The 21,933-nt window shown below is 51.8% G+C and overlaps 1 protein-coding gene across 7 annotated transcripts in view; it reads right to left on the reverse strand.

Annotated features, from left to right (window-relative positions):
• The window catches only part of Ppfia4 (PTPRF interacting protein alpha 4), a 52,579-nt gene continuing 30,646 nt past the window's right edge, over positions 1 to 21,933 (reverse strand). For 4 of the 7 annotated variants that reach the window (XM_070041796.1, XM_070041799.1, XM_070041794.1 and 1 more), the window contains 12 exons: positions 20,101 to 20,194; positions 19,054 to 19,135; positions 18,327 to 18,527; positions 17,675 to 17,737; positions 17,107 to 17,133; positions 14,409 to 14,584; positions 10,922 to 11,019; positions 10,302 to 10,477; positions 7,717 to 7,785; positions 2,782 to 2,959; positions 2,466 to 2,573; positions 1 to 2,184 (listed from right to left, as the gene is read on the reverse strand). In XM_070041796.1, the coding sequence (XP_069897897.1) occupies positions 2,515 to 2,573; positions 2,782 to 2,959; positions 7,717 to 7,785; positions 10,302 to 10,477; positions 10,922 to 11,019; positions 14,409 to 14,584; positions 17,107 to 17,133; positions 17,675 to 17,737; positions 18,327 to 18,527; positions 19,054 to 19,135; positions 20,101 to 20,194 (1,223 nt within the window). In that variant the 3' untranslated portion in view covers positions 1 to 2,184; positions 2,466 to 2,514. Of the gene's footprint in view, positions 2,185 to 2,465; positions 2,574 to 2,781; positions 2,960 to 4,262; positions 4,485 to 7,716; positions 7,786 to 10,301; positions 10,478 to 10,921; positions 11,020 to 14,408; positions 14,585 to 17,106; positions 17,134 to 17,674; positions 17,738 to 18,326; positions 18,528 to 19,053; positions 19,136 to 20,100; positions 20,195 to 21,933 lie in introns of those variants that run through there. The other 3 variants (XM_070041800.1, XM_070041798.1, XM_070041801.1) reach the window with 2 other exon arrangements.

A 21,933-nucleotide genomic window follows, 5' to 3' on the forward strand; every position in this document is an offset into this window, starting at 1 on the left:
ACCAGGTCGTTTATTGGTACACACACACCCACACTCACACCCACATACACTCACACATTCACTCGTGATGCACGGAGCCAATACAGTACTGAGAAGGGACCTGGTGAGACACAGAAGGCTGACAACGAGGACTTGGATCACTGGTAACTCTCCAAAGAAAAAAGATTGGCTATGAGGCAAGGGGTATACCAAGACAACTGCCTTCCATCCCTGGGTAGATTCCCCTTCTCCATGGCCTCCCTGCAATCCTTCTCAAAAACCCTGAATGCACCTGGCTCCCCCAGCAGTTGCCTAATGGACAAGACCAACCATGACAAGGTTACATTGTGAGAGGAGATGCCAGGGCTGACTCTCCCACATAGACCCTGGAAAGACAAGACTCCTGAAGGAGTGCAGTGCTCAATCTTAAGGCTCTGGGCCATCTCCATCACTACTGAACCCACTACCTAGAAATGGGGGGAGGGGTAAGTCTTCTAATTCATCCTCTGCTCAGCAACTCTTCCTTCCCCCTTCCCAGCAGGGCAAGGGCAAGTGGCTGCCTGCCCAGCCCAGGTGCCAGCCCACTGGGCAAGTTCTGCACTACTGAGAAGCAGCACAAGGAGCTGAGTCCTAACCCTGCCCCACACTCCATAACTCCTTCAGGTCAGGTGCACTGGTCCATTATCCCACCTGCATGCCTAGCCTGGCTCTGAACCAAGTAGTTGGGGTGCGGGTGGGGGCACAAATTGCTCGGGCTGCCTGTAAGATGGTACTACACTGCCCCTCTCCAGCAAACTACTCCAGGTGTTTTCTCTTTCCTCTCACTTGGATGAAGCCCTAGTCCCATCAGCTCACCCTGAATTGATGTCCCCAACACTTTCAGGCACAATGGGTGATGAAGAGAGATTTCTTAAGAATAAAATTCCTCCCAAACCAGGACCCACATCCTTCTGCCCCAGTTCCCTCCTGCTAGGGAAACCACTAAAGTGACAGCATTTCTGGGAGTAACAGTCCAGGCACATCTAAAGAACAGGCACGAGTGACAGCTTTCACCAACACCAAATTTCTGAAGCATGACTCACGGAAGGGGAAGCTATTTTCTTCCTGGCCAGTTGGAGGAAGGAAGTTTGATACTGCCTTTTTCCCAAACCTGATTCCCAGGCCAGTGTATATTCAGCTTACCCATCAGGCTGGTTCTTAGAGGGCTGGAACCACTAAAGAAGGGAGGTACCAGAGAACAGCAAAGGAAGGGAAGCTGGGCCCGTCAGCAGTGTCCAGTCCAACTGTTCTTCCCTAGCAGGATCAGTGTCCCTGGGGCTTGGGCTAACATTCCCAGTGTCCTTGAGCTTATGGCTTCCAGGGGCCATCAGTTAGTTCTCCCTCTGTCTTGCCTGTCTACCCCTCTCATCAGATAGAGGGCTGAAAAGTTCACCACCCTCACCCTGGGCAGGAAGCTCTGGGGTCCCTTTCTCATCCTGTCTGGGATTTGGCTTAAGCCAGGGCCCAGAGTTTCTCCCTCAGTGTCCCCAGTCCTCCTTCTGGGTCTCACCATCCTGGCTGCGGACAATCGGGTCTTCTACAGCCCTTCCAATGCCCAAGCAAGTCCCAGAAGCAGGAGCTTCAAGTTGTGGTGGGTTGGGAAGGGGGCGAGATGATGCTGGAGATCCCCAAACCAACTGTGAGGAGACTGCCAGAGTGGGCAGGGACCAGGAGGCAGAACAGGCCGGGCAGGGCGGAGTCTGAGAGGCCCCCTTGCAGGAGGGGCCGGCTCAGGCCTTGACCCAGGGTGGGGCCTGGTCCTGGTGGAGGGCACAGTCCAGACCAGGCTAGGTCCAGAGGGGGGAGCATGGTGCCACGCTGGGCTCCATCCCGCAGAATCCCAAGCACCAAGCACGGATGACCTGGGTACCTCCGGGACACGAGGAGACCCAGGCCACATCCACAAGAGACTTAGAAAGGACGCGCAGTGGGACTGGGGATAGTGGGATGCCCGGGGCGGGGGTAGGGGGTGGTGGGGGATAACTCTGAGATCCAGAACAACTGGACAGTCACAGAAGGACGAGACTGGGCGGCGTGGAAGAAGGGGAGCGAGCAGGAGGGGCCGGGGGCCGGCTGAGCCTGGGAACCCGGGAGATGCCAGGCAGCCCAGGCATGGCTAGTCCCGGAAGGCGGAGAGCATGTGTCCGTAGAGATAGTGGGAGCGAGCTGAGAGAGAAGAGACATAGGCAGCCGTGAGCGTGGATCCCTCCGCTTCCCCGGACCCCCAGAGCCGGACGCGAGGCATCGGCAGCATGCTCCCTAGCGCAAGGCGCCCCAAGCCACGCGCGCGCGCGCGGGAAGGGAGCCGGCAGGGCAGGCAGGGCCGGGCAGGGCAAGCGGAGCCGGGCAGGGCAGGGCCAGGCAGAGCGGGCAGGCGGAGCCAGCCGCCGGGCGGGCCGGGCGGGGCCGGGCGTGCGGCGGGGGCGCCCCGGGCCGGGCCCACTTACCCCGAGCCGGGGGCGCACCCCCGTCGGACCCGGGGCGGGAGGGTGGGGGTCAGCAGGAATAGGTCCGAACCGTGGAGGTCTCCAGTCTCTGCGCCCCCGCCGGCCCGGCTGGGGGGGAGTTGGCAGCGCGGGAGAACACAGAGCCGGGTTAGTGCGCGCCCGCCCGCCCGCCGCCCGCCCGCCCGGTGGCCGCGGCAGGGTCCCCGCATGGCCGCCCCGCAGCGCCCCCTCCACACACAGCGTTACAGCAGCGCCGGCCGCGCCCGCTACCCGCCGGGCCGCAGGCCGCGGTGCCCGCCGAGCCCCGCCCGCTCACCTTCCGGAAGGATCTTCTTGGGTGGGGCGGGCGGGGGCTGCAGGGGACCCAGCGTGGACACTCGGAAGCCCGCCGGGAGGGTCTCGGCCGACGTGCCCAGCATGCCCCCGCTGTGGTGGTCCCGCGGCCGGAAGCGTTTCCTCCAAGACGGGGCGCGGCGGAACACTTTGTCTTCCCCCTGCACCGGGGGGCACACTCAGGATCCGGGGCACACTCAGGATCCGGGACACACTCAGGATCTGGGCACACTCAGGATCCGGGGCACACTCAGGATCTGGGCACACTCAGGATCCGGGGCACACGCAGGACCCCGGGCACACTCAGGACCCGGGGCACACGCAGAACCCGGGGCACACTCAGGACCCCGGGACACACTCAGGACCCCGGGGCACACGCAGGACCCGGGGCACACTCAGGACCTCGGGCACACTCAGGACCCGGGACACACGCAGGACCCGGGGCACACGCAGGACCCGGGGCACACTCAGGACCCGGGGCACACGCAGGACCCCGGGCACACGCAGGACCCTGGGGCACACGCAGGACCCTGGGGCACACGCAGGACCCTGGGGCACACGCAGGACCCCGGGCACACGCAGGACCCGGGACACACACAGGACCCGGGGCACACTCAGGACCCGGGACACACGCAGGACCCGGGGCACACGCAGGACCCGGGGCACACTCAGGACCCAGGGCACACGCAGGACCCCGGGCACACGCAGGACCCTGGGGCACACGCAGGACCCTGGGGCACACGCAGGACCCCGGGCACACGCAGGACCCGGGACACACACAGGACCCTGGGCACACTCAGGACCCGGGCACACGCAGGACCCGGGCACACGCAGGACCCCGGGCACACTCAGGACCCGGGACACACGCAGGACCCCGGGCACACTCAGGACCTGGGACACACTCAGGACCCCGGGCACACGCAGGATCCGGGCACACGCAGGACCGGGACACACGCAGGACCCGGGGCACACTCAGGACCCGGGGCACACGCAGGACCCCGGGCACACGCAGGACCTGGGGTGCGCTGGAACGTGCCCCGCTCTAGGGCTACCACACTCGTCCCTTAGCAAAGAAGGGAGCCAGACCCAGGGCTGGCCGGCTTTCTAGCCCTCAGTTCTTCCTCTGGATTCTGGATCAGCGGTGAGGTGGGAACCCAGAGCCGGCTACATGGGGTCAAGAAGGAGGCTGCCGAGGTCACAGCAGTCATCCAGCAGTGAGCTCAGCTTTCCCCCACACCCCAACGGTCCCAAAATGAAGCTGGGGTGTCCACAGATCTTTCTAGGCATTTCTCTTCTCAGCCTCCCCTTGGGAAGTGGCTCCTCTAAGCGTGGATAGGAGCCGAGGCTTCCCTGGGCCTGCACAGGGCTGCCACCAGTCACCTGGGGCAGCACAGGACTGAGAACACCTGGCTTTCTTGACTCTGCCTTAGGAGCAGCAATGTGCCCAGGCCAAGCTGGCTCGTTTCCTCTTATATAAAATGCAAATGCCAATGTCTGCCCCACCTAGCTCCTGGACTACCCACTCCAATGGGCTCATACCAGGTACCCCATGGCAGTAATGGGTCAGGAGGACGACCAACCAGAGATACACTCCTCCAAAGGACAAGATGGACACCACATGCCCCTCACCAACTGCAGCCATGTCTCCAAAATCACTCTCTGCCAGTGGGCACTCAGGACCACAACCTTAGAGAAAATGCCACCCATCAGAGCCACAGCCCTCCTGATCTAGCCAGCCCGCCTTCCACCCTGTGTCCTCAGAACTGCAGGGGCCCAGCTGCAGCTGAGCCATACCAGAAGGAATCGTGACATTAACTCCTTGTTTCCCCTCCAACAACACATCTATCTCCAACCCTTGGGATTTGTTGTCTGTGCCCTGTGGAACCCAACTGCTCTCACACGCCTTAGCACTTGTCCCACAGGCATTTTTACACAGTCTTACGAGAGAGGATTTCATGAATATTTCTTTCCAGCTCCCCTACCTCCACCCCTTTCACTTTCTCTTTCTTCCTCTGTCTCAAATTCTATACTCCATGGAGGCAGAAACCATGAAACCAGTGATTCCCCAGCTTGTGAGCTGTGTCTGGGAATACCACAGACACTCAATAATGATCTGCTAAATGAAAAGACTGGCATTTGTCTCCTGTACAGGAGTTCCATCCTAGCAAGAACCTCATCATGCTAGCCTCCACATGATCCTGCCCTTAATCTAGCCCTGTCCTCCCTCCCTCACCCCCTGCAACCACCTTCAGCCAACCCCAAAGACTGACTTCTAGGACCTCAAGTTTCCTATGGGACACATGTTCTTTCTGCTTCTCCTCATTTCCCTTGAGCAATCTCCATGAAGAGGGAGACCAGGATGAAGCCTTTCAGAGCCTTGATGCTTGACAAAGGAAATGGAAGAACTGGCAGAAGAAGTCATTGCAAGACTCAGCTTCAGACTACCCATGACATGCTTCATGCTCTGGAGGCAGACTCCTTGGATATCAGACTTTCTCCCTAGTCCGTCCTCTTTACCTATTCTCACCACCAAGCTTCTACTTTAATTTTCCTGCAAGAACCAGACCTCTCTCATCCCATATCTAGAAGCAGCCCTGAAACCTCACTATGCTGTCAGACAGTATCCCTTGGCTCCACTCAACAGCTCCACTTCATAGTGGGATGTACTGGAAACCAGCTAGCTCCATTGGCATCCAGGAGATAGCAGGAAAAAGCCCTGGAAGCAGACATGAAACTGCTCCAGACCTACCCTGCCGCATACCAGCTCTGTGAGGTGCTTCTTTGACCTTCCAGTCTCATCTGAAAGATGCCAATAATAACCTCCATAGATGACAATCAGAACAAAATGAAACTCCTGTTACCACTGAGCTACTGTGCCTGGCTCATCCTGGACAGAGAAGGCATTCAAAGAAGATTGTCATGAGGATTGAAGCAAAAAATAGCCTTCTAAGAAAGCACCATACTTGCCAGGCACTGGTGGCTCATGCCTATAATCCTAGCTACTCAGGAGGCTGAGATCTGAGGATCGCAGTTCAAAGCCCACCTGGGCAGGAAAATCTATGAGACTCTTATCTCCAATAAACCACCAGAAAATCGGAAGTGATGCTGTGGCTCGAGTGGCAGAGTGCTCACCTTGAGCTGAAGAGCTCAGGGCAGCGCCCAGGCCCAGAGTTCAAGCCCCACGACCAACCAAAAAAAAAAGAGGAAGGAAAGAAGGAAGGAAGGAAGGAAGGAAGGAAGGAAGGAAGGAAGGAAGGAAGGAAGGAAGGAAGGAAGGAAGGAAGGAAGGGAAAGAAAGAACGCACATACCACACTAACATATATGGGAGTCATTTTTCTGATGACAAAGAAAGCTAAGACTGTCAGTTTATGTAGATAAAGTGATAGGGTCAGCATTGCAGGAGCATGGAGATGAGAAGGAATTAAAGGGTCTGAGAAGGGGGACAGCCAGGGGAATCAGAGTGGTATATCTACATCATTAGAATGTACATGCATGCACACACGTTCATAAATACATGTATAGATATGTGTATTCAAACACACATCCCCAACTTCAGGGTACCTCTGTGAAAACACACCTTCAAAAATGCTGTGTAGGTAGGCTGGGAAGGTGGCTCAGTGGTAGAGCACTTGCCTTGCATGCTCGAGGCCCTGGGTTCGATTCCTCAGCACCACATAAGCAAAAAGAAAAAAGCCGGAAGTGGCGCTGTGGCTCAAGTGGTAGAGTGCTAGCCTTGAGCTGAAGAGCTGAGGGACAGTGCCCAAGCCCAGAGTTCAGGCCCCATGACTAGACCCCAAAAAAAAAAACCAAAAACATGCTGTGTAGGGCTGGGAAGGTAGCTCAGTGGTAGAGTGCTTGCCTTGCATGCATGAGGCCCTAGGTTTAATTCCTTAGTTCCATATAAGCAGAAAAAGCTGGAAGTGACGCTGTGGCTCAAGTGGTAGAGCGCTCACCTTGAGCTGAAGAGCTGAGGGACAGCACCCAGGCCCAGAGTTCAGACCCCTTGACCAACAACAACAACAAAAATCTATGTATTCTTGTGTGTCCTGTCTACTAGTGAGTGGTCTTCTGCAAAGGTGGTTTTTAGCCTTATTAAATCCAACTAAGAAACAATGATCTGTCTGAAGATGAAGAAGCTAAAAATAAACAGAGCCTGGGCTCTTTTTTAACATTCTTGGAGCCAGAATGGCTAAGGCAGACGTGACTGGCGAGGCAAGGCAAGTAATTAGAGAGGAGAAAGGCAGAGGTGGTAGCCAGGCTGTAGTCCTGGGGAACAGGTGAACTGGGGTAGGTATTTCTAAGGAGATACTTATGGCTCAAGCTGTCAGGGTCTGCCATGAACTTGAGAGGAAGGCTTGAAGAAGAAAGGCATAAGACTGCATCTGCAGTGACCAAGAGAGGACAGCCCTAATGTAGTATGACAACAGAGAGAACATAAAGCCAGGGAGCTGGGATGATGGACGCGTAAGCTGTGTGTTTAATGCCATCAGACTGTACGAGGAGCAGAGGACTGTCACTCAGCACCTCTATCCTCAGATACAACAGGATGGAGCCAGAGGCTGCTGTCTCCTAGCAGGCAGAGAAGTGGCTGAGATGGGGTCTAAAAGACAAATTAGACCCCAAGGGTATGGTCTCTAGGGAAGACATTTGATCCTGTGTAGTTAGGAGCACTGGGCCTGAAGCCAGAAGATGCTTGAAGTATCACATACTTATGCCAGAAAGAAGTCATATAGAATTCACAGTCACTGCTCAGTCAGCTGAGCCTGGCTGGCCTCCCTGACTTCTAAAACATCCCATACCCCTGGATCTCTTCCCTGAGGCAAGCTCACCCATCATCAGCCAGGGTAGGCAGAACTCATCAACCTCAGTCCAACCAACCGAATCCCCAAGGCCTTGGATTCACAGCCCGGTACTCACGTCATCCAGCTTCCGGTCTGTGCCCAATGCCAAAAGGTTATTGAACTCTCTTTCCATCACCTGGCGGGCCTGGGAGCCACAAGGCAAGAGAGACAAAGGGGAGAAGGCTAAGGTTAATGACCTTTCTGCCATCTTCTACCTGTTTCTTGGGGTCTGAGGGCTGAGAAGGGGCAGAAGGTTAGTGTATTTGCCTATTCAAAACCTTCCTGAGGCCCTTGTCAAGTAAACCACTAACAGTGTGTACATTGGAGAGAGGGGGGAATATCATTTAGCAAAAAAAAAAAAAAACACAGACCACACGAATGGATAGGCTTTAACTACTGGACAAAACCCACATTTTTCCCATAAGGGGAAAATCATGCATGACTTCTCTTGGAGGGCTAGGATAAGAACTAAATATACAGACTACAGATAACCAAGACTTAACTTATTTGCAATGTGTGGGGAGGTTGGGGGGAGCAGGGGGAGAGCGAGAGAGCACGCAAGAGAGAGAGAGAGAGAGAAACAGAGAAACAGACAGACAGACAGACAGACAGACAGACAGACAGACAGAGACGGGGGGGGGGGGGGGGAGAGGAGGGAGGGGAGAGGTTCCACATCCCAAATTTCAACTACTGCTCAGCAGTAGATATTGGTGGTCCTGGCCTACATAGCATACAGAGGCTCTTACCTTTCAGAAATTAACTTATTAAGAAAACTGCGAAAAACAAATAAAGTTTTCAAACCTTTCTGCTACCACTTTTTTTGGGGGGGGTAGCAATGGGTATTGAAACCAGGGCAAGAACTCTATCACTCGAGCCACATCCCTAACTCCCAGATAATTTTGATCATTTTAGGGCACCAGTGGCTCATACCTGTTAATCTTAGCTACTCAGGAGGCTAAGAACTGAGGATCATCGTTCAAAGCCAGCCTAGGAAGACAAGTCTAAAAGACTCTTATCTACAATTAGCTAGCAAAAATCTTGAGGTGGAGATATAGCTTAAGGGGTAGAGCCAGCCTTGAGCAGAAAGAGCGAAGCAAGAGTATAATGCCCTGAGTTCAAGCCCCATACTGACACACAAAAAAAAAAAAAAGTGAAGGAATTCATACTGGGTTGGCTACTACTTCCCCAAATAGCTAAATAAATAAAGTCAGGAAAATAAGAAAGGTTAGGAAGAGAGGGATAAGTATCTTTGATACAAATTTAAAGAACTATCACCACCCACAAAAACCAGAATTTTGAGATGGGGAATGAAGGAAAGAGAAAAAAAAAGCTCATTTCTGGTTGGGCCCATTTCCAGTTCTATAGGTTAATCTTCATCAGTGTTGGGAGCACAGCTTTCACAAATGTTCTGAAAGGAAAAGCAGAGTTAATTTTCAAGTATCTAATGTGCTACTCCTCTGCATAACAAAAAATGGAGAGCTATCAGCTTGAGAAACAGAGGAGGAACAAGACAAAGGGCTGAGGTGAGCAAAGGCAGACAGTGGCACCCAGACAGAGATTTAAGCTGTTCCTGGAAAAGAAGGGATCCATGCTTTGTTTTGGCTGACTAGAAAGGGTTACTGCAGAGACCCTATAGTACACAATGACACTGTGTGCTGCCATTGTCCCAGAGGCCAGCACAGCACCCAGGAGACACACTGCCCTATCCCCCCTCAAGTCAAAACGTGTCTGCTCCCAGAATAGCCCACAGAGCCTGGCTGGCTGAATTTCAAAAGCATTCTGACAGCTGCAAACAGTCCAGACAAGGGCAGCTAAAATGATCAGGGACATGGACAAGTCTATATGAGGGAAGGCGAAAAGAATTAAGACTACTCTGTCTGGAAAGACAAAGGCTTGGGCCTAGAGGCAATAAAATCAGAGTTTATGAAATTCACAGTTCGTACAAAAGGTGAGAACTGGTCAAATACAAACATCCTTACCAAACCTACACCAGGAGGGGGCTGTTCCTTCCCTAGGGAAAGCCTGACAAATAAAATCAGGAAGTACTTTACACAATTGTTAGTACTGCTAGAGTCCATTACCCACAGGAAGTTAGAAAAGCCAAAAGTATAAATAGGTTCAAGGGAATTTAGATACATTTGTGGATGACAGCTCCATCATAAATATGGAATGTAATTTAAGGAGATGTCTAATCTTTTGGGCTGTGGATGGGCAGTTCTGTGGATGGGTAAAAAGGTTTGGGGCTGTACGATCTGGTATAAATAGGTTTTGGACACCTGGAGGCCCAGGAACAGATCCCTAGGGAGGCAGGCAAGGGAGCTATGGGCTATCTGGTCTCTATGGGCCTCGGGGCTCGCTTTCCTCTTAAGTCAGGTTGGATAGCTGAGTGAAACAGGTTGAGGAGCCAGAAGACATCAAGAGTGAAGTATGAAAGGCACTGGAAGGAGCTGCAGGTACCCACAGCAAAGTGGGGACAAACTCAGGTGTCTCTGCCCATAAAGGGCACGTGCCCTAGGGACCTTGGCTATACACAGGGAAATGTGAGGACATCACAATCCTCCCCTTTGAGACATGCTCCAGAAAAGCTCCTACCAAACATACAGGCAAACCCCTGGGCCTGTGCACACATGCATGAGAGAGACAGATTGATGGGTCGCCCACCTGGGTGTTCTGCGTGGGAATCTGGAGGACCAAGGCCAATGTGTTGTGATCAAAGTTCTCATCCAGGGCCAGCAAGGCGCCATGGACCCCACTTTCATGCAGGTTTCCTGCATAATCCCGAAGCCCAATAGACTGGACCCAGTGAACAACCTGGTCGTTGGTCCAGACCAGCACATCTGAAGGACAAGGGAAGGAAGGAGCAAAAACAAGACAACAGGTTTGTCCCTGATCCTGCAGGGACACAGACAGAGTTCCCTAGCCCTGGAGCCCAGTCACCTGCTCTCCAGCTCCCATCCCTTCTCCAACTCCCACATCTTCTTTCTGCCTTCTTGGATCCTGAGTGTCTCCAGAACCAGCCCCACCTCATCCCATCCCTGCCAGTCCACAGGACTCAGTTAAGGGCCAACAGTTGCCTGGTTTTTGGCCTCAGCCTGGAGCAAAGGCTATCACAGCTGACCATGCACGGACTACGGCCCTTTCCTCAGACTGGAAGCCCATGAAGCAGCTGGTTTACATCTTCTCCTTGGGGGTGGGAATGTCCACTGGGTCCAAGGGAGAGACCAGAGAGGCGGGCTGTGCTGCCCTTTTCTATGGAGGCCCAGCAGGCCCCAGCAGCTTACCCTTGATCTCGTGCTGACTCTCCTCCCGCCTCTTCTCCAACTCCTTCCGGTCATAATTTAGCCTCTTCAGACACATGATGCCATACTGAAGGCTGGTTCTGCAGGCACAAGCCCCCTGAGCCTGAGCCACAGTGGGGCCGTGTTCCTGCCCACGTGCCCCATTACCCCTCCCCCCCAGAGCAGCCACAGCAAGTACAGACCCACCTCCTCCAGCCCTCTCACACATCTCTTGCTGGGCTTGTACAGTTATTTTCTTCTCCTTGTTCATCAGCTTTAAAAACTGTACCAACACCACCCATACCTCACACTCCCAATCTTCTTCATCTTGGTTTGATTTTTTTCCATAGCATTTCTGATCTATTTAACATACTGGATGGTTATTCTCCTTAACTGTCTTGCCAAGTTAGAATACAAGCTCCATGAGGGCAGGGACTTAGTTCTGTTCAATTACAACACATCTTACAACTCTAGCACATAAGGAAATACTCTATAAATGTTCAGTTAATCAAATGGGATAATTCAGCCAGTTGCCGGTGGCTAACACCTGTAATCCTAGCGACTCAGGAGGCTGAGATCTGAGGATTGAGGTTCAAAGCCAGCCTGGACAGGAACATCTGTGGGACTCTTTTTTTTTTTTTTTTGGTCCAGTTGTGAGGCCTGAACTCTGGGCCTGTGTGCTGTCCCTCAGCTCTTCAGCGCAAGGCTAGCACTCTACCACTTGAGCCACAGCACCACTTCTGGCTTTTTTCTTTTTGCTTATGTGGTGCTGAGGAATCGAACCCAGGGCCTCACACATGCAAGGCAAGCGCTCCACCACTGAGCCACCTTCCCAGTCCTCTGTGGGACTCTTATCTCCAGTTAACCACCAGAAAACCGGAAGTAGAGCTGTGGCTCAAGTGGCAGAGTGCTCACCTTGAGCTGAAGAGCTCAGGCACAGCACCCAGGCCCAGAGTTCAAGTCTCACGAGCAACAATAAATAAACAAACAAATAAATAAATAATTGTGATAATTCATATAAATTACTAGGAGTACTTAAAGAGTACCAGGACACAGTATGCCCTAAAATCACTAAGTAAGCCAGACTGAGAACTAGAGTCTATAGGCTAGAAGGGACACCAGAGCTGTTAGTCTAATTAGTCATTAGCTTCTCCTAAAGCAGGAGCCACCTTTACGTACCTTACAGAGCAGTTACTCAGCCAGTCCCCAGATACCTCCATCGACTCTCCCTTCCCCAGGCAGCTCATCCCACCCTGGATGATTTCCTAGGGCTTTTGCTTAACATACTCAGTCCTTTAGCTGTTCTGGGTTTTTCCATCCCTGGAGGGACAAAAAGTTCTTTCCAACACCAACTGCTTTTTTTTTTGGTGGGGCGGGGAGGGAGTCCTGGGACTTGAACTCTGGGCCTGAACTTTCTCACTGAGCTTTTGTGCTCAAGACTAGAACTCTACCACTTGAGCCACAGTTCCACTTCTAGCTTTTTATGACTAATTGGAGAAAAGAGCCTTACATACTTTTCTGCCAGGGCTGGCTCCAAACTGTGATCATCAGATCTCAGCCTCCTAAGCAGCTAGGGTTACAGTCATGAGCCACTGGCACCTGGTGCCAGCTGTTTTTGACTCTATTACCAAGTCATTACTTGTGAGAATAAATTATGCAGACTACACCCTTCTGGTCTCCCCACAGTTCTATTCAGAAATCCTTCTGCCCCAAAGTCATAGTTCAGAGACACCACTTTCAAACCATACATTTAAGCTCACTCAGCTGGGTGATGCCTTGGCTACCCTGAGGGAGCATGAAAGGTTCTTAAATATCCCTTTCTTGTCATAAAAAAGGATGAGTTAATAGAATTATTCTAGATTGCGGAACATGTTTATGAAATCTAAGTGGAATAAAAGCAGATCGTGCTAGATAGCTAGGGAGAGAGGATGTGGAAAGGCTTTCGAAGTCTGAAGCACTGGAGAACAAAGCCGGTCTAGGAGCAGCATGCGGCAAGCTGCCTTCCCTCCCAGAGGGGGCTGAGCCAGAGGGATGATGAGTGGGGTAACTTCCACATCCCACCGAGGCTAGAGAGGCTCCTCAGCAGCCCAGGCCCATTCTGGCTTGGCAAAAGACTCCCCCTTCTCCCCAGCCCTATCAATCAAGGAGGACAGGACAGGTGCGCTGGGCCTGCCAGCCTCCCTCCGAGACAAAAGATTCCTTTTCAGCCCAGTGAGGGGAGCGGGAGGAAGAGAGGCCAAGTTGAGCTGGGGTCAAGACAGGAGTCTCTGCCTATGGTGACCACAGCATTGGACTTGAGGCTGCAGACATGATTCCAACTGCACGTGGGTTACCAGTCCTTCCCACCACTGGTTCCCCATCCATTAAAATGCATAATAAGCTACCTAGATCCCTTCTTGATTTACATTAGCAGTATGACAGCTACAAGCCCTAGAGAACCCTAAAAGGCTGCACAACCTTAACCCCACTCAAGGGAAACGACCTGGCTTAAATAACAAACGGGGCTACTTGAATCTGGATTCTGTGGAGGACTTTCAAAAAGGGTTGGGAAGGCGGCTCAGTGGTAGAATGCTTGCCTCACATGCATGAAGCTCTGGGTTCGGTTCCTCAGCACCACATAAGCAGAAAAAGCTAGAAGTGGTACTGTGGCTCAAGCAGTAGAACACGAGCCTTGAGCTGAAGAGCTGAGGGACAGTGCCCAGGCCCAGAGTTCAAGCCCCATGACCGACCAAAAACAAAGTCAACTTATAGAATCATTATTATCCACCACTCTCTCCAAGTTAAATACTTGCTGGGAAGCAGGCTGAAAGGGCTGGAGGAGCCAGTGAAGGCCGCACCAGCCAGTGGGCTGCTTAAACTGCTAGATTGTTGCCAGAGCTTCAGGTTTGCAAAGCCAGAAATCCAGAAGTCTGTATGAATTCTGCTACATTGAAGTACTGGCAACAAAATGAGTGATTTTCAAAATATATGTGGGCCAAGTGAAACATATCTATGCGCCAAATTCCTCCCATTGGTTGCCAGTTCAGGACCTCTGCCCACAACTGAGCAGATCTTTTTAGCCAAGAGGAGGGGAGAAATGGGTGACACCACCCACAAAAGGATGTGGCCCACAGCTGATTCCTCCCAGGGCCAAGCCCCAGCCACCCTTTCACTTAACCTGGAAGGAACCGAAACATCTAAAGCAAATGACAGATTTCAGGTGCATCCACTTGGCAGAAATGGAAAATCCAGCAAGCTCAAAAACAAGCCAAGAAATTTCAGACCTTGGAGGAAAACCAAGAAAGGATGATGCCTGAAAGAAATGACTTTGTGTGTACTAAGGGTTGGAGGTGAAAGGATCAAGTCCTCCCATCGCAGGATAAGACATGAATTCCGTGAAGGAGACTTACACAACCAGGACACCTGTTACCGTTGGGACCAGCCATGGAAAGAGAGGAGAGGCACCTCCATTCATGGAGACAGACCCCGCCCCGGCTCAGGCCTGGCTCACCGATGGAAGCTGTCCACCATCTTCAGGTGGACCCGCAGGTCTTTCTTGGTGAGGTGATCCAGCATGCGTGCGTCCACCAGGCACTCCATGAAGTAGCTGCGGTACTGAGGGAGCCCAAGACTGGGCAGCCATTCATTCCCAATCCACTCATGGTTCATGTCTCCATAGGCCAGGGTCTGGGGATGAGAAGAGGAAGGTAATGCTATCAGGTCAGAGCTGGTAAATCTGGTGAGGAGAAGCCTTCATCCACCCTCCACCATGAAGGAGGGAGAAGGACTCATAACATTCCAGTTTCTTTTCACTAAGAGGCTGGGAGTGGTAGGTGGTAGGAGATTTCAATGGAACTTTTCAGGACTCAAAATTATTGGGTTCTGGCCAGTCTCTAGGGGCTCATGTCCCTAATCCTAGATGCACAGGAGGTTGAGATCTGAGAATTGTGATTTGAAGCCGGCCCAGGCAGGAAAGTCTTTGACTCTTATCTCCAATTAACCAGCAAAAAGCCAGAAGTGGAGGTATAGCTCAAGTGGTAGAGTGCTAATCTTAAGCAGAAAAAGGTAAGAGGCAGTTCCCAGGTCCTGAGTTCAAGCCCCAGGACCAGCGCGCGTGCGTGCACATGTGAGCACGTGTGCGCGCGTGCGCGCATACACACACACACACACACACACACACACACACACACACACACACACATAAAGGCTGAGTTTCATTCGTGCATCAATCACCTATACTATACAATAGGAGTCCCTGTCCAGGCAGCTGAGTAGAAGTCCCTCCTGCAGACTCAGGAAGGCGTGTGTGCTGCTGTCCAGCTGACCAGCCTCCTTGACTCTCAGCCCAATGCACAAGCTGTGTGACAGTGGACATGCAGAGAGGCAAGGTATCAGCCCACTCTGGAAACCACTGGCCTCACAAGCCACAGGGATGATAAGTTTGGACTGAAGACAGACAAAACCCAAACCACAGATGGCCTGTGCCTGAAGAGCCAGTTTGGTTCCCTAAGGCCTGGTACTCAGCTCTAAGAATTCTCAGGTCCTTCAGGGTTTTTTCTGTGCATAGACCACACCTAGCTCTGAGAAGCCTGCACTGACTGACGTCACCTCCTGCTGCGCTCTGAACACTATCTTTAGAAAACTTTTTTTTACAGTTACCCTATACCACCTTCATCAACCTCATCCTACTTAATGTTTTTCAGTTTCAAAGGTTCTATTTTGTTACCTTCTAAAAGGTAATTGTTGGTACATATAAAACTATATGTCACATAAGCCACTTTTTAAGCATAAAAGTGAAGTTTGGACAAGTATCTGAGTTAGGAACCAGAATATGATCCTCACCCTCACATCCATCATTCTGTGGTTCTTCCCCATGCCATTACTTACTGCTCCCCATAGAAGTAACCACCACAATTTCCTGTATGGCATTCTCATGCTTAAAAATACATTCTTACAAACCAGGCTCATTGGTTCATGACTATAAACCTAGCTACTTGGGAGGTAGAGATGAAGAGCATAGTTCTTTTTGTTGGTCTGGGTAAAAATTCTGTGAGACCTCCATCTCAATCAGTAAAAGCTGGCATGGTGGCATCAACTGTCATCCTAGCTATACAGGAAATGTCAATAGGAGGATCACCGTCCAAGCTGGCCTAAGCATAAATGTAAAATGTAAGACCCTATTTAAACAAAGGGATGGGACGTAGCACAAGCAGTAGAGTGCCTGACTGGAAACTACAAGGTGCTGAGTTCAAACCCCAGTAATGCATATATATGCCTATTACATACACATATTATATATATTTACAGTCACCAATAAATATTTTTCTAAAGAATATATTAACTTTGCTTGGTTTTTGTTTGGTTGGTTTGGTTTGGTTTGCCAGGCCTGGAGCTTGAACTTAGCACCTGGGCACTGTCCCTGAGCTTCTTTTGCTCAAGGCTAGCACTCTACCACTTGAGCCACGGTGCCACTTCTGGCCTCTTCTGTTTATGTGGTACTGAGGAATCAAACCAGGGCTTCATACATGCTAGGCAAGTGCCCTACCACTAAGCCATATTCCCAACCCTTGTTTTTTGTTTTTTGTTTTTTTTTTAATGTTGCTGGAATTCGTATTTCACTTGTATGTCTCAGATTGAGAGGCTCTGCTGAAGCGTCTTACTGTGTGACAGCAATGCCCTGCCCTGTCCCCCGGATGGGGTTCCTGGGAGTAGCTGCTTGGCTTCCTTTTTCCTCATAGCACTTATCATGATCCAATACTGTCCCTTTACTTGTTTGTTTTTATCTCTATCCTATTGTTACTGCTTGTTGATAGTTTCTCTTGTTTACAGCTCCAGGGTGGCTTTGCTGGTTCACTTAATCATCTTAGAATAGCCAGCAGACATTCCATGCCAGGTTCGCCCCTGAGAGGGACAAGGGAGAGGAGAGGACTTGGGAATCTGAGTCTCCGCATTCCTGAGAAAAGAGGACCCGGTGGTGCTGACCTCAGCTGCCCTCTGGGGAAATCAGAGGGCAGAGCTAAGGAGGAGTGGTGGGGGCAGGGGGGGCGGGGGTTAGGAGAGGAGGGGTCGTTCAGCAGGAGGAAAGAACTGCATCACGGCTCTGCCCGTGGATGCATGCACACTGGGACCGGGTGGGCCAAGCTAAAGAGGGCTGTTAGAAGGACGAAGCCCTGGCCTGAGAGCTGGCTCAATGAGCCAGGGAGTCTTACCTGGGCCCAGCTGCCCTCCTCGCTGTCCTAGCAGGAACAAGCGCCGCATGTCAGGGAAACAGGAAAGTCAAGAAACCCAGCCTCTCCACCCCAAGCTCCATCCAAAGTGGGGGCGGGTGGGGGGAGAAGAGCTGTGTGGGTGACTAGCGGACAGTGAGAGCAGAAGGCTGGTACCCACAGTGGTGTGGCAACAGACACCGCCACACGTCCCGGGCAGGCCTGACTGGAGGCCAGGAAAGATGCCATGTACTCCCAGCGCCCCTCTGCTCCTCTGCAAGGCCTTTGAAGCTCAGGCCCACCAGCAGGACAATAGCCTCTGCACCCCAGGTCTTCTCCCCTGCAGTGTTACAGGCCCTAGGCTGCATAACCCTGGAACAGGTACCCCACACACCACACTCTCCCAAGGACAAACATACACACACTCACAATATTCCCCACATCACCTGCAAAACCCACCTCCTGAGAGCAGAAGCCAATCAAGGACATGAGATCTACTGCCAGCCCCCCAACTTCCCACACCCTTCACCCTTGAGGAATCACTGGTCCTAGGACTAAGGACTAGACTCACTGTTTTGGTGGATGTTGCCAGAGTTTCCATCTCTTCATGGGTGACCCAGACATTCCCAGAAGACTGTAGGCAGAGAGGAAACCTAGCTGATCTTGGGACTCCCAAACACAAGACAGAACTCCTTCCCCAGTCCTCCCATAGGTCCGCCCAAGCTCTGCACGGCCCAGCTCTGAGCACCTTCACAGCAGACACACATCTCCTTTGTCGTTGCTTATCCCAGTGCTCATACATGTTTCCTGGTGAACAGGCATGAATAATGCTGAGCTGAAGCAGGGCTGACCCCAGCTGCAGAGGTGAACAACTGTGATACTCCCTTGGGAGGCCATGGAGCTGGTGGGGTTATAGGACTGGATGGAAGTCCTAAGTGCCTTACTGCCTTGACCTTCCCCAACCCGGCAATAACACAGAACCACAGAAGTCCTGTCCCAGAAACTCCCAAGAGATCTCAAATTGCCAGGGTAGGGATAAGGAAATGGAGCCTGTGGAAACTTGTGGGAGGCTGGGACTGCAGGATGCTCCTAGAATGAACATCACATCCTACTAATGACCCAGGAAAGCCTTTTACAGGGATGGGAAGTTAAAAAGCAGAGATCAATTCACCACCTTCCCTCTAGGAAGACTTTGTGGGTCCAGGATAAGGGAGGGCACTCACAGTCCTGGAGGTGGGCGGGGCAGAGGGGCTGGTCAGGGACACCATCTCCTGGATGGCCAGCCGTAGCTTGAGCCGGTGCAAGGCATTGCTGATGCCGATCTCTCGCTGGATCTCTGTGTCCGACAGGGCAGACATGATGGCACCACTCTTGACATTGGCCCGGCAGGCTGCCACGTACCAGGCAGGCATTCCTACCCAGAGCTGTGGACATGGGGCAGGAGGAGATCACTCAGCTCCTGTGCTCATGGCCTGGATCCCACTTCCAGGAGCTCTGGCCATACCAAGCGAGGAGCAAAGGCCAGGCCTCATCTGTGGTCTCAGCAAATGCAAAGCACAGAAGCTTAGCCCTATGGAGAGGACTGTCATAAAATCCTCCTCTCTCCCATTTTACAGATTAAAATTAGGCCTGAGAAGGTAAAGGGATTTGTCTCAGTATCACATGCATGATTGGCACTTGATGGCAGCCTATAGGAAGTCTCTCTGTAAACTACAGGGATTGGTCCTCTCATCCGTGAGACATCAGGATGGAACATCACGTCTCTCCTCCAAAGTTAGGTGCTGTATGTACATTGGGGGAGGGGCAAATGCTTGGGCTGCCACACATGTAGTTGGCAGGGGAGAAACATGCTGACAAAGTGATAGAAAACACTTCCCGCTGACCAGGGTGTCCCACCCCGCACAGTCTTCCCTCCAGACCCCCCTAGCAGATTCCCTTGCCCAGACTCACCTCCAACCAGGAGACCACAGTAGGGCCATCCCACTGGGCAAAGGGCATGCCTTTCCTGCGGGCATCTTCAAGCAGCTGGTGTCTTATAAGAGGAAAACAGACTTACTAGTCCTTCCATCTCTCCCCCAGGCAACTCCTACAAATGACTGAACTGGGCTGGGACCCCCATTTCCCTTCTCCCCGTCCTTGGACTCTTCTCTCTGCTTGACACAAGGTGACACTAGGAAGGTGGGGGGAGGGGGAAGGCACCTCTACAGAAGGCCCAGGGCTTTCACATTGTTTGCACATGGCCTGACAAATATTGAGTTAGACATTTCAATTGGCTCTGAAACCCATGAGTCTCGAGTCACTGTCCCACTGTCCCCATGCTCCCCACTTCCTAGGATCATCCTAAGAACCTTCTTGCAGCTGGGCACTGGGGGGAGGGGGAGTCATGCTCATAATCCCTGGGAGGCATGCTCATAATCCCTGGGAGGCAGATCAAAGTTAACCCAAGCAAAAAGTACACAAGGCCCTATCTTAATAGGAAAATCTGGGTGTACTGGTACATGCCTGTCATCCAAACTATAGCAGGGTGGGGAGGGGGGAGGCTGGGAAGGGATGTGAAGGGTAAACAAAGGAGGAGGCTGCAATGCTTGGTAAGAAATGTACGCATTATCCTGCCCATGTAATTGTAACTCCTCTGTACAGTATGTTCACAAATAAAATTAAATTAAATTTAAAAAAAAACTATAGCAGGGTGCATAAACAGGGGGATACACCCAGTAAAAAGCTACACCCTATCTCAAAAACAGCAAAAAATCATTTATGTGGCTCTAGCACAAAGCTCTTACCTAGTAAGTGCAAATCCCTGAGTTCAAACCCTAACACGACCATTAACAAATAAAAAAAGAACTTCCTCGCAACTCTTGATGTGACCACAAGGACCAGGACATCTGGGGAAGAGACTTTCTGAGCTTTGGTTCCCTGAGCTCATCCATGACGGCTCAGGGGAAGGAAGGGAGGTAGGGCCTAGGCCCTTGGCAGCACTTGGTTTGTGGCTCTTACTTCTTCTTTAGTCGTCGGTCCTTTTCTGCTTGGGTCCCCAGCTTGGCAGGGACCAGGGGTTCCTGAAGACTAAGCTCGGAGTCTGTCAATAGAACTGGAAGAAAAGGATAGGCATGTCAGCAGACCTCTGCTTCTCCTCCCTGGGCCTAGGCCTTAGATGCAGAGTAGAAGAAGGAAGACCCAAGCTGGTCTGATGGGGCCCATGTTGTTCCTGGAGCCTCTTCCCACATCCAGGCAGTCCTGGTATGGCACTGGGAGGGTCCTCCCTAGCCTAGATGGTACCACAAGAACTTCAGCCCTGAGGGTGTTTTCCAGCAAGATGGACCTTAGCTGTCCTTCCCTAGAATCAAAGACAAAATCTGTCCCTTCTAGTCAAGGCACAAAGCAAACCAAGAGCACAGATATGTGTGGTCTATGAGGCTCACAGAGGATAGTGCTGCCTGGGTTGGTGGAGAAATTGGCACACTATTTAACTCCTGGCTTCTTTCTCTGCTCCTTGGTCCAGATTTCACAGAGGAACACGCCCTGCTCTATCTTCTATTAAGGATCTCCTGAACTCATGCTGAAACTCTAAAGAACCTTTGGCAAAAGGCAGCATCTTAAGAGTTTGCCAAAATCCTGGTCTCTTCCCACAGTGCACAGGGGCAGAAACCAATCCTAGACACTGTCTTGGATTTATAAACTGATCAGGTGTGGGGAACAGGAGATCATAAGATTTTTCACAAAATGCCTCTGCCCCTGGTCAGACCTTCCTGCTTCCCCGTCTGTGGCTGGCTCCACAGCCCATCTCCCCCGTGAGGCTAGGAAGGAAGACGCTCTGCTTGTTCCTAGGAAGACACTCCCAATGCCTGAGCAGAGACACTGGCCTCCTCCCTCCCCACTCCCCCTTCCACTAGCAGTGTTATGATTCACACCTTATTAAGGTGCAGAAGGGCAAATTATGCACTCAGTTCAAAGGTTCCTTTCTTCCAGCTGATTCAGTTCCTCCCCTGTATGATTCACCAGTGTTCCCACTGCCTCACCTCAGGAGACTTCTAACCCTCTTCTACCAGCTAAGGATCTGGCCCTGACCAGCTGTCCATCCCTCTGTGTACTCCCATCCTCTTCCTCCCCCATTCAGAGCAGACATGCTGGCAACAAAGCCCTCTCACCCACACATCTTTCTCTTTCCAGATGAAACCCTGTACACACAGACCACCTTTTGACATGGCTATTTTCTAGCTGTCTTCAAGCTCTGAGTCAGATGGTGGCCTAAGGAGGAGCCCTTCCCACCAGCCCCTACCACTCCACAGCTGGTTCCAAGCTCCTGAGGCATCTGGACCTCTCTCTACCATTTGTAATGCATGGGAACTATCTTTTTTATTTTTTTCTCTTTTCATTAGACACTGAGATCCTTGAACAAACTATTGTTCCAACCCCTCATACTCTGAGGAATAGGAGTTATTCAATAAACGGCCAGATGATTGGATAGATGAAGGAAGGAAAAGGAGGGAGGGGAGGACAGAGAGGAAGAAAGGAAACAAGGAAGGGGTGAGGGAAGTGAACATTTATTGTGTTCCTCCCACAGGCCAAACATGATCTGAGCTTTATATGGCGATAGCAGTGACAAGTACTACTCATGCCTCAGCACTTCCTTCAATGAATGTCAACAAAGCCATAATTAGATGTTTCCATATTCTTTGTCCTGTAAGCAGGCTGTACCAGAGCTAAGTTCTAACCAAGATCTGACTCCTCTAAAGAAAGCAGAAGTTTCTCCTCAGGTCCTGTACAGCACATCAGAAAGCCTTCAAAGTGGGAGTTCTGTGGGTGGAAGGGGGTCCAGAGTGGGAGGGG

Source organism: Dipodomys merriami, unplaced genomic scaffold (genome assembly GCF_024711535.1).
Source record: "Dipodomys merriami isolate MVZ:Mamm:240054 unplaced genomic scaffold, mDipMer1.0.p SCAF_31, whole genome shotgun sequence".
NCBI classification, from domain to species: Eukaryota; Metazoa; Chordata; class Mammalia; order Rodentia; family Heteromyidae; genus Dipodomys; species Dipodomys merriami.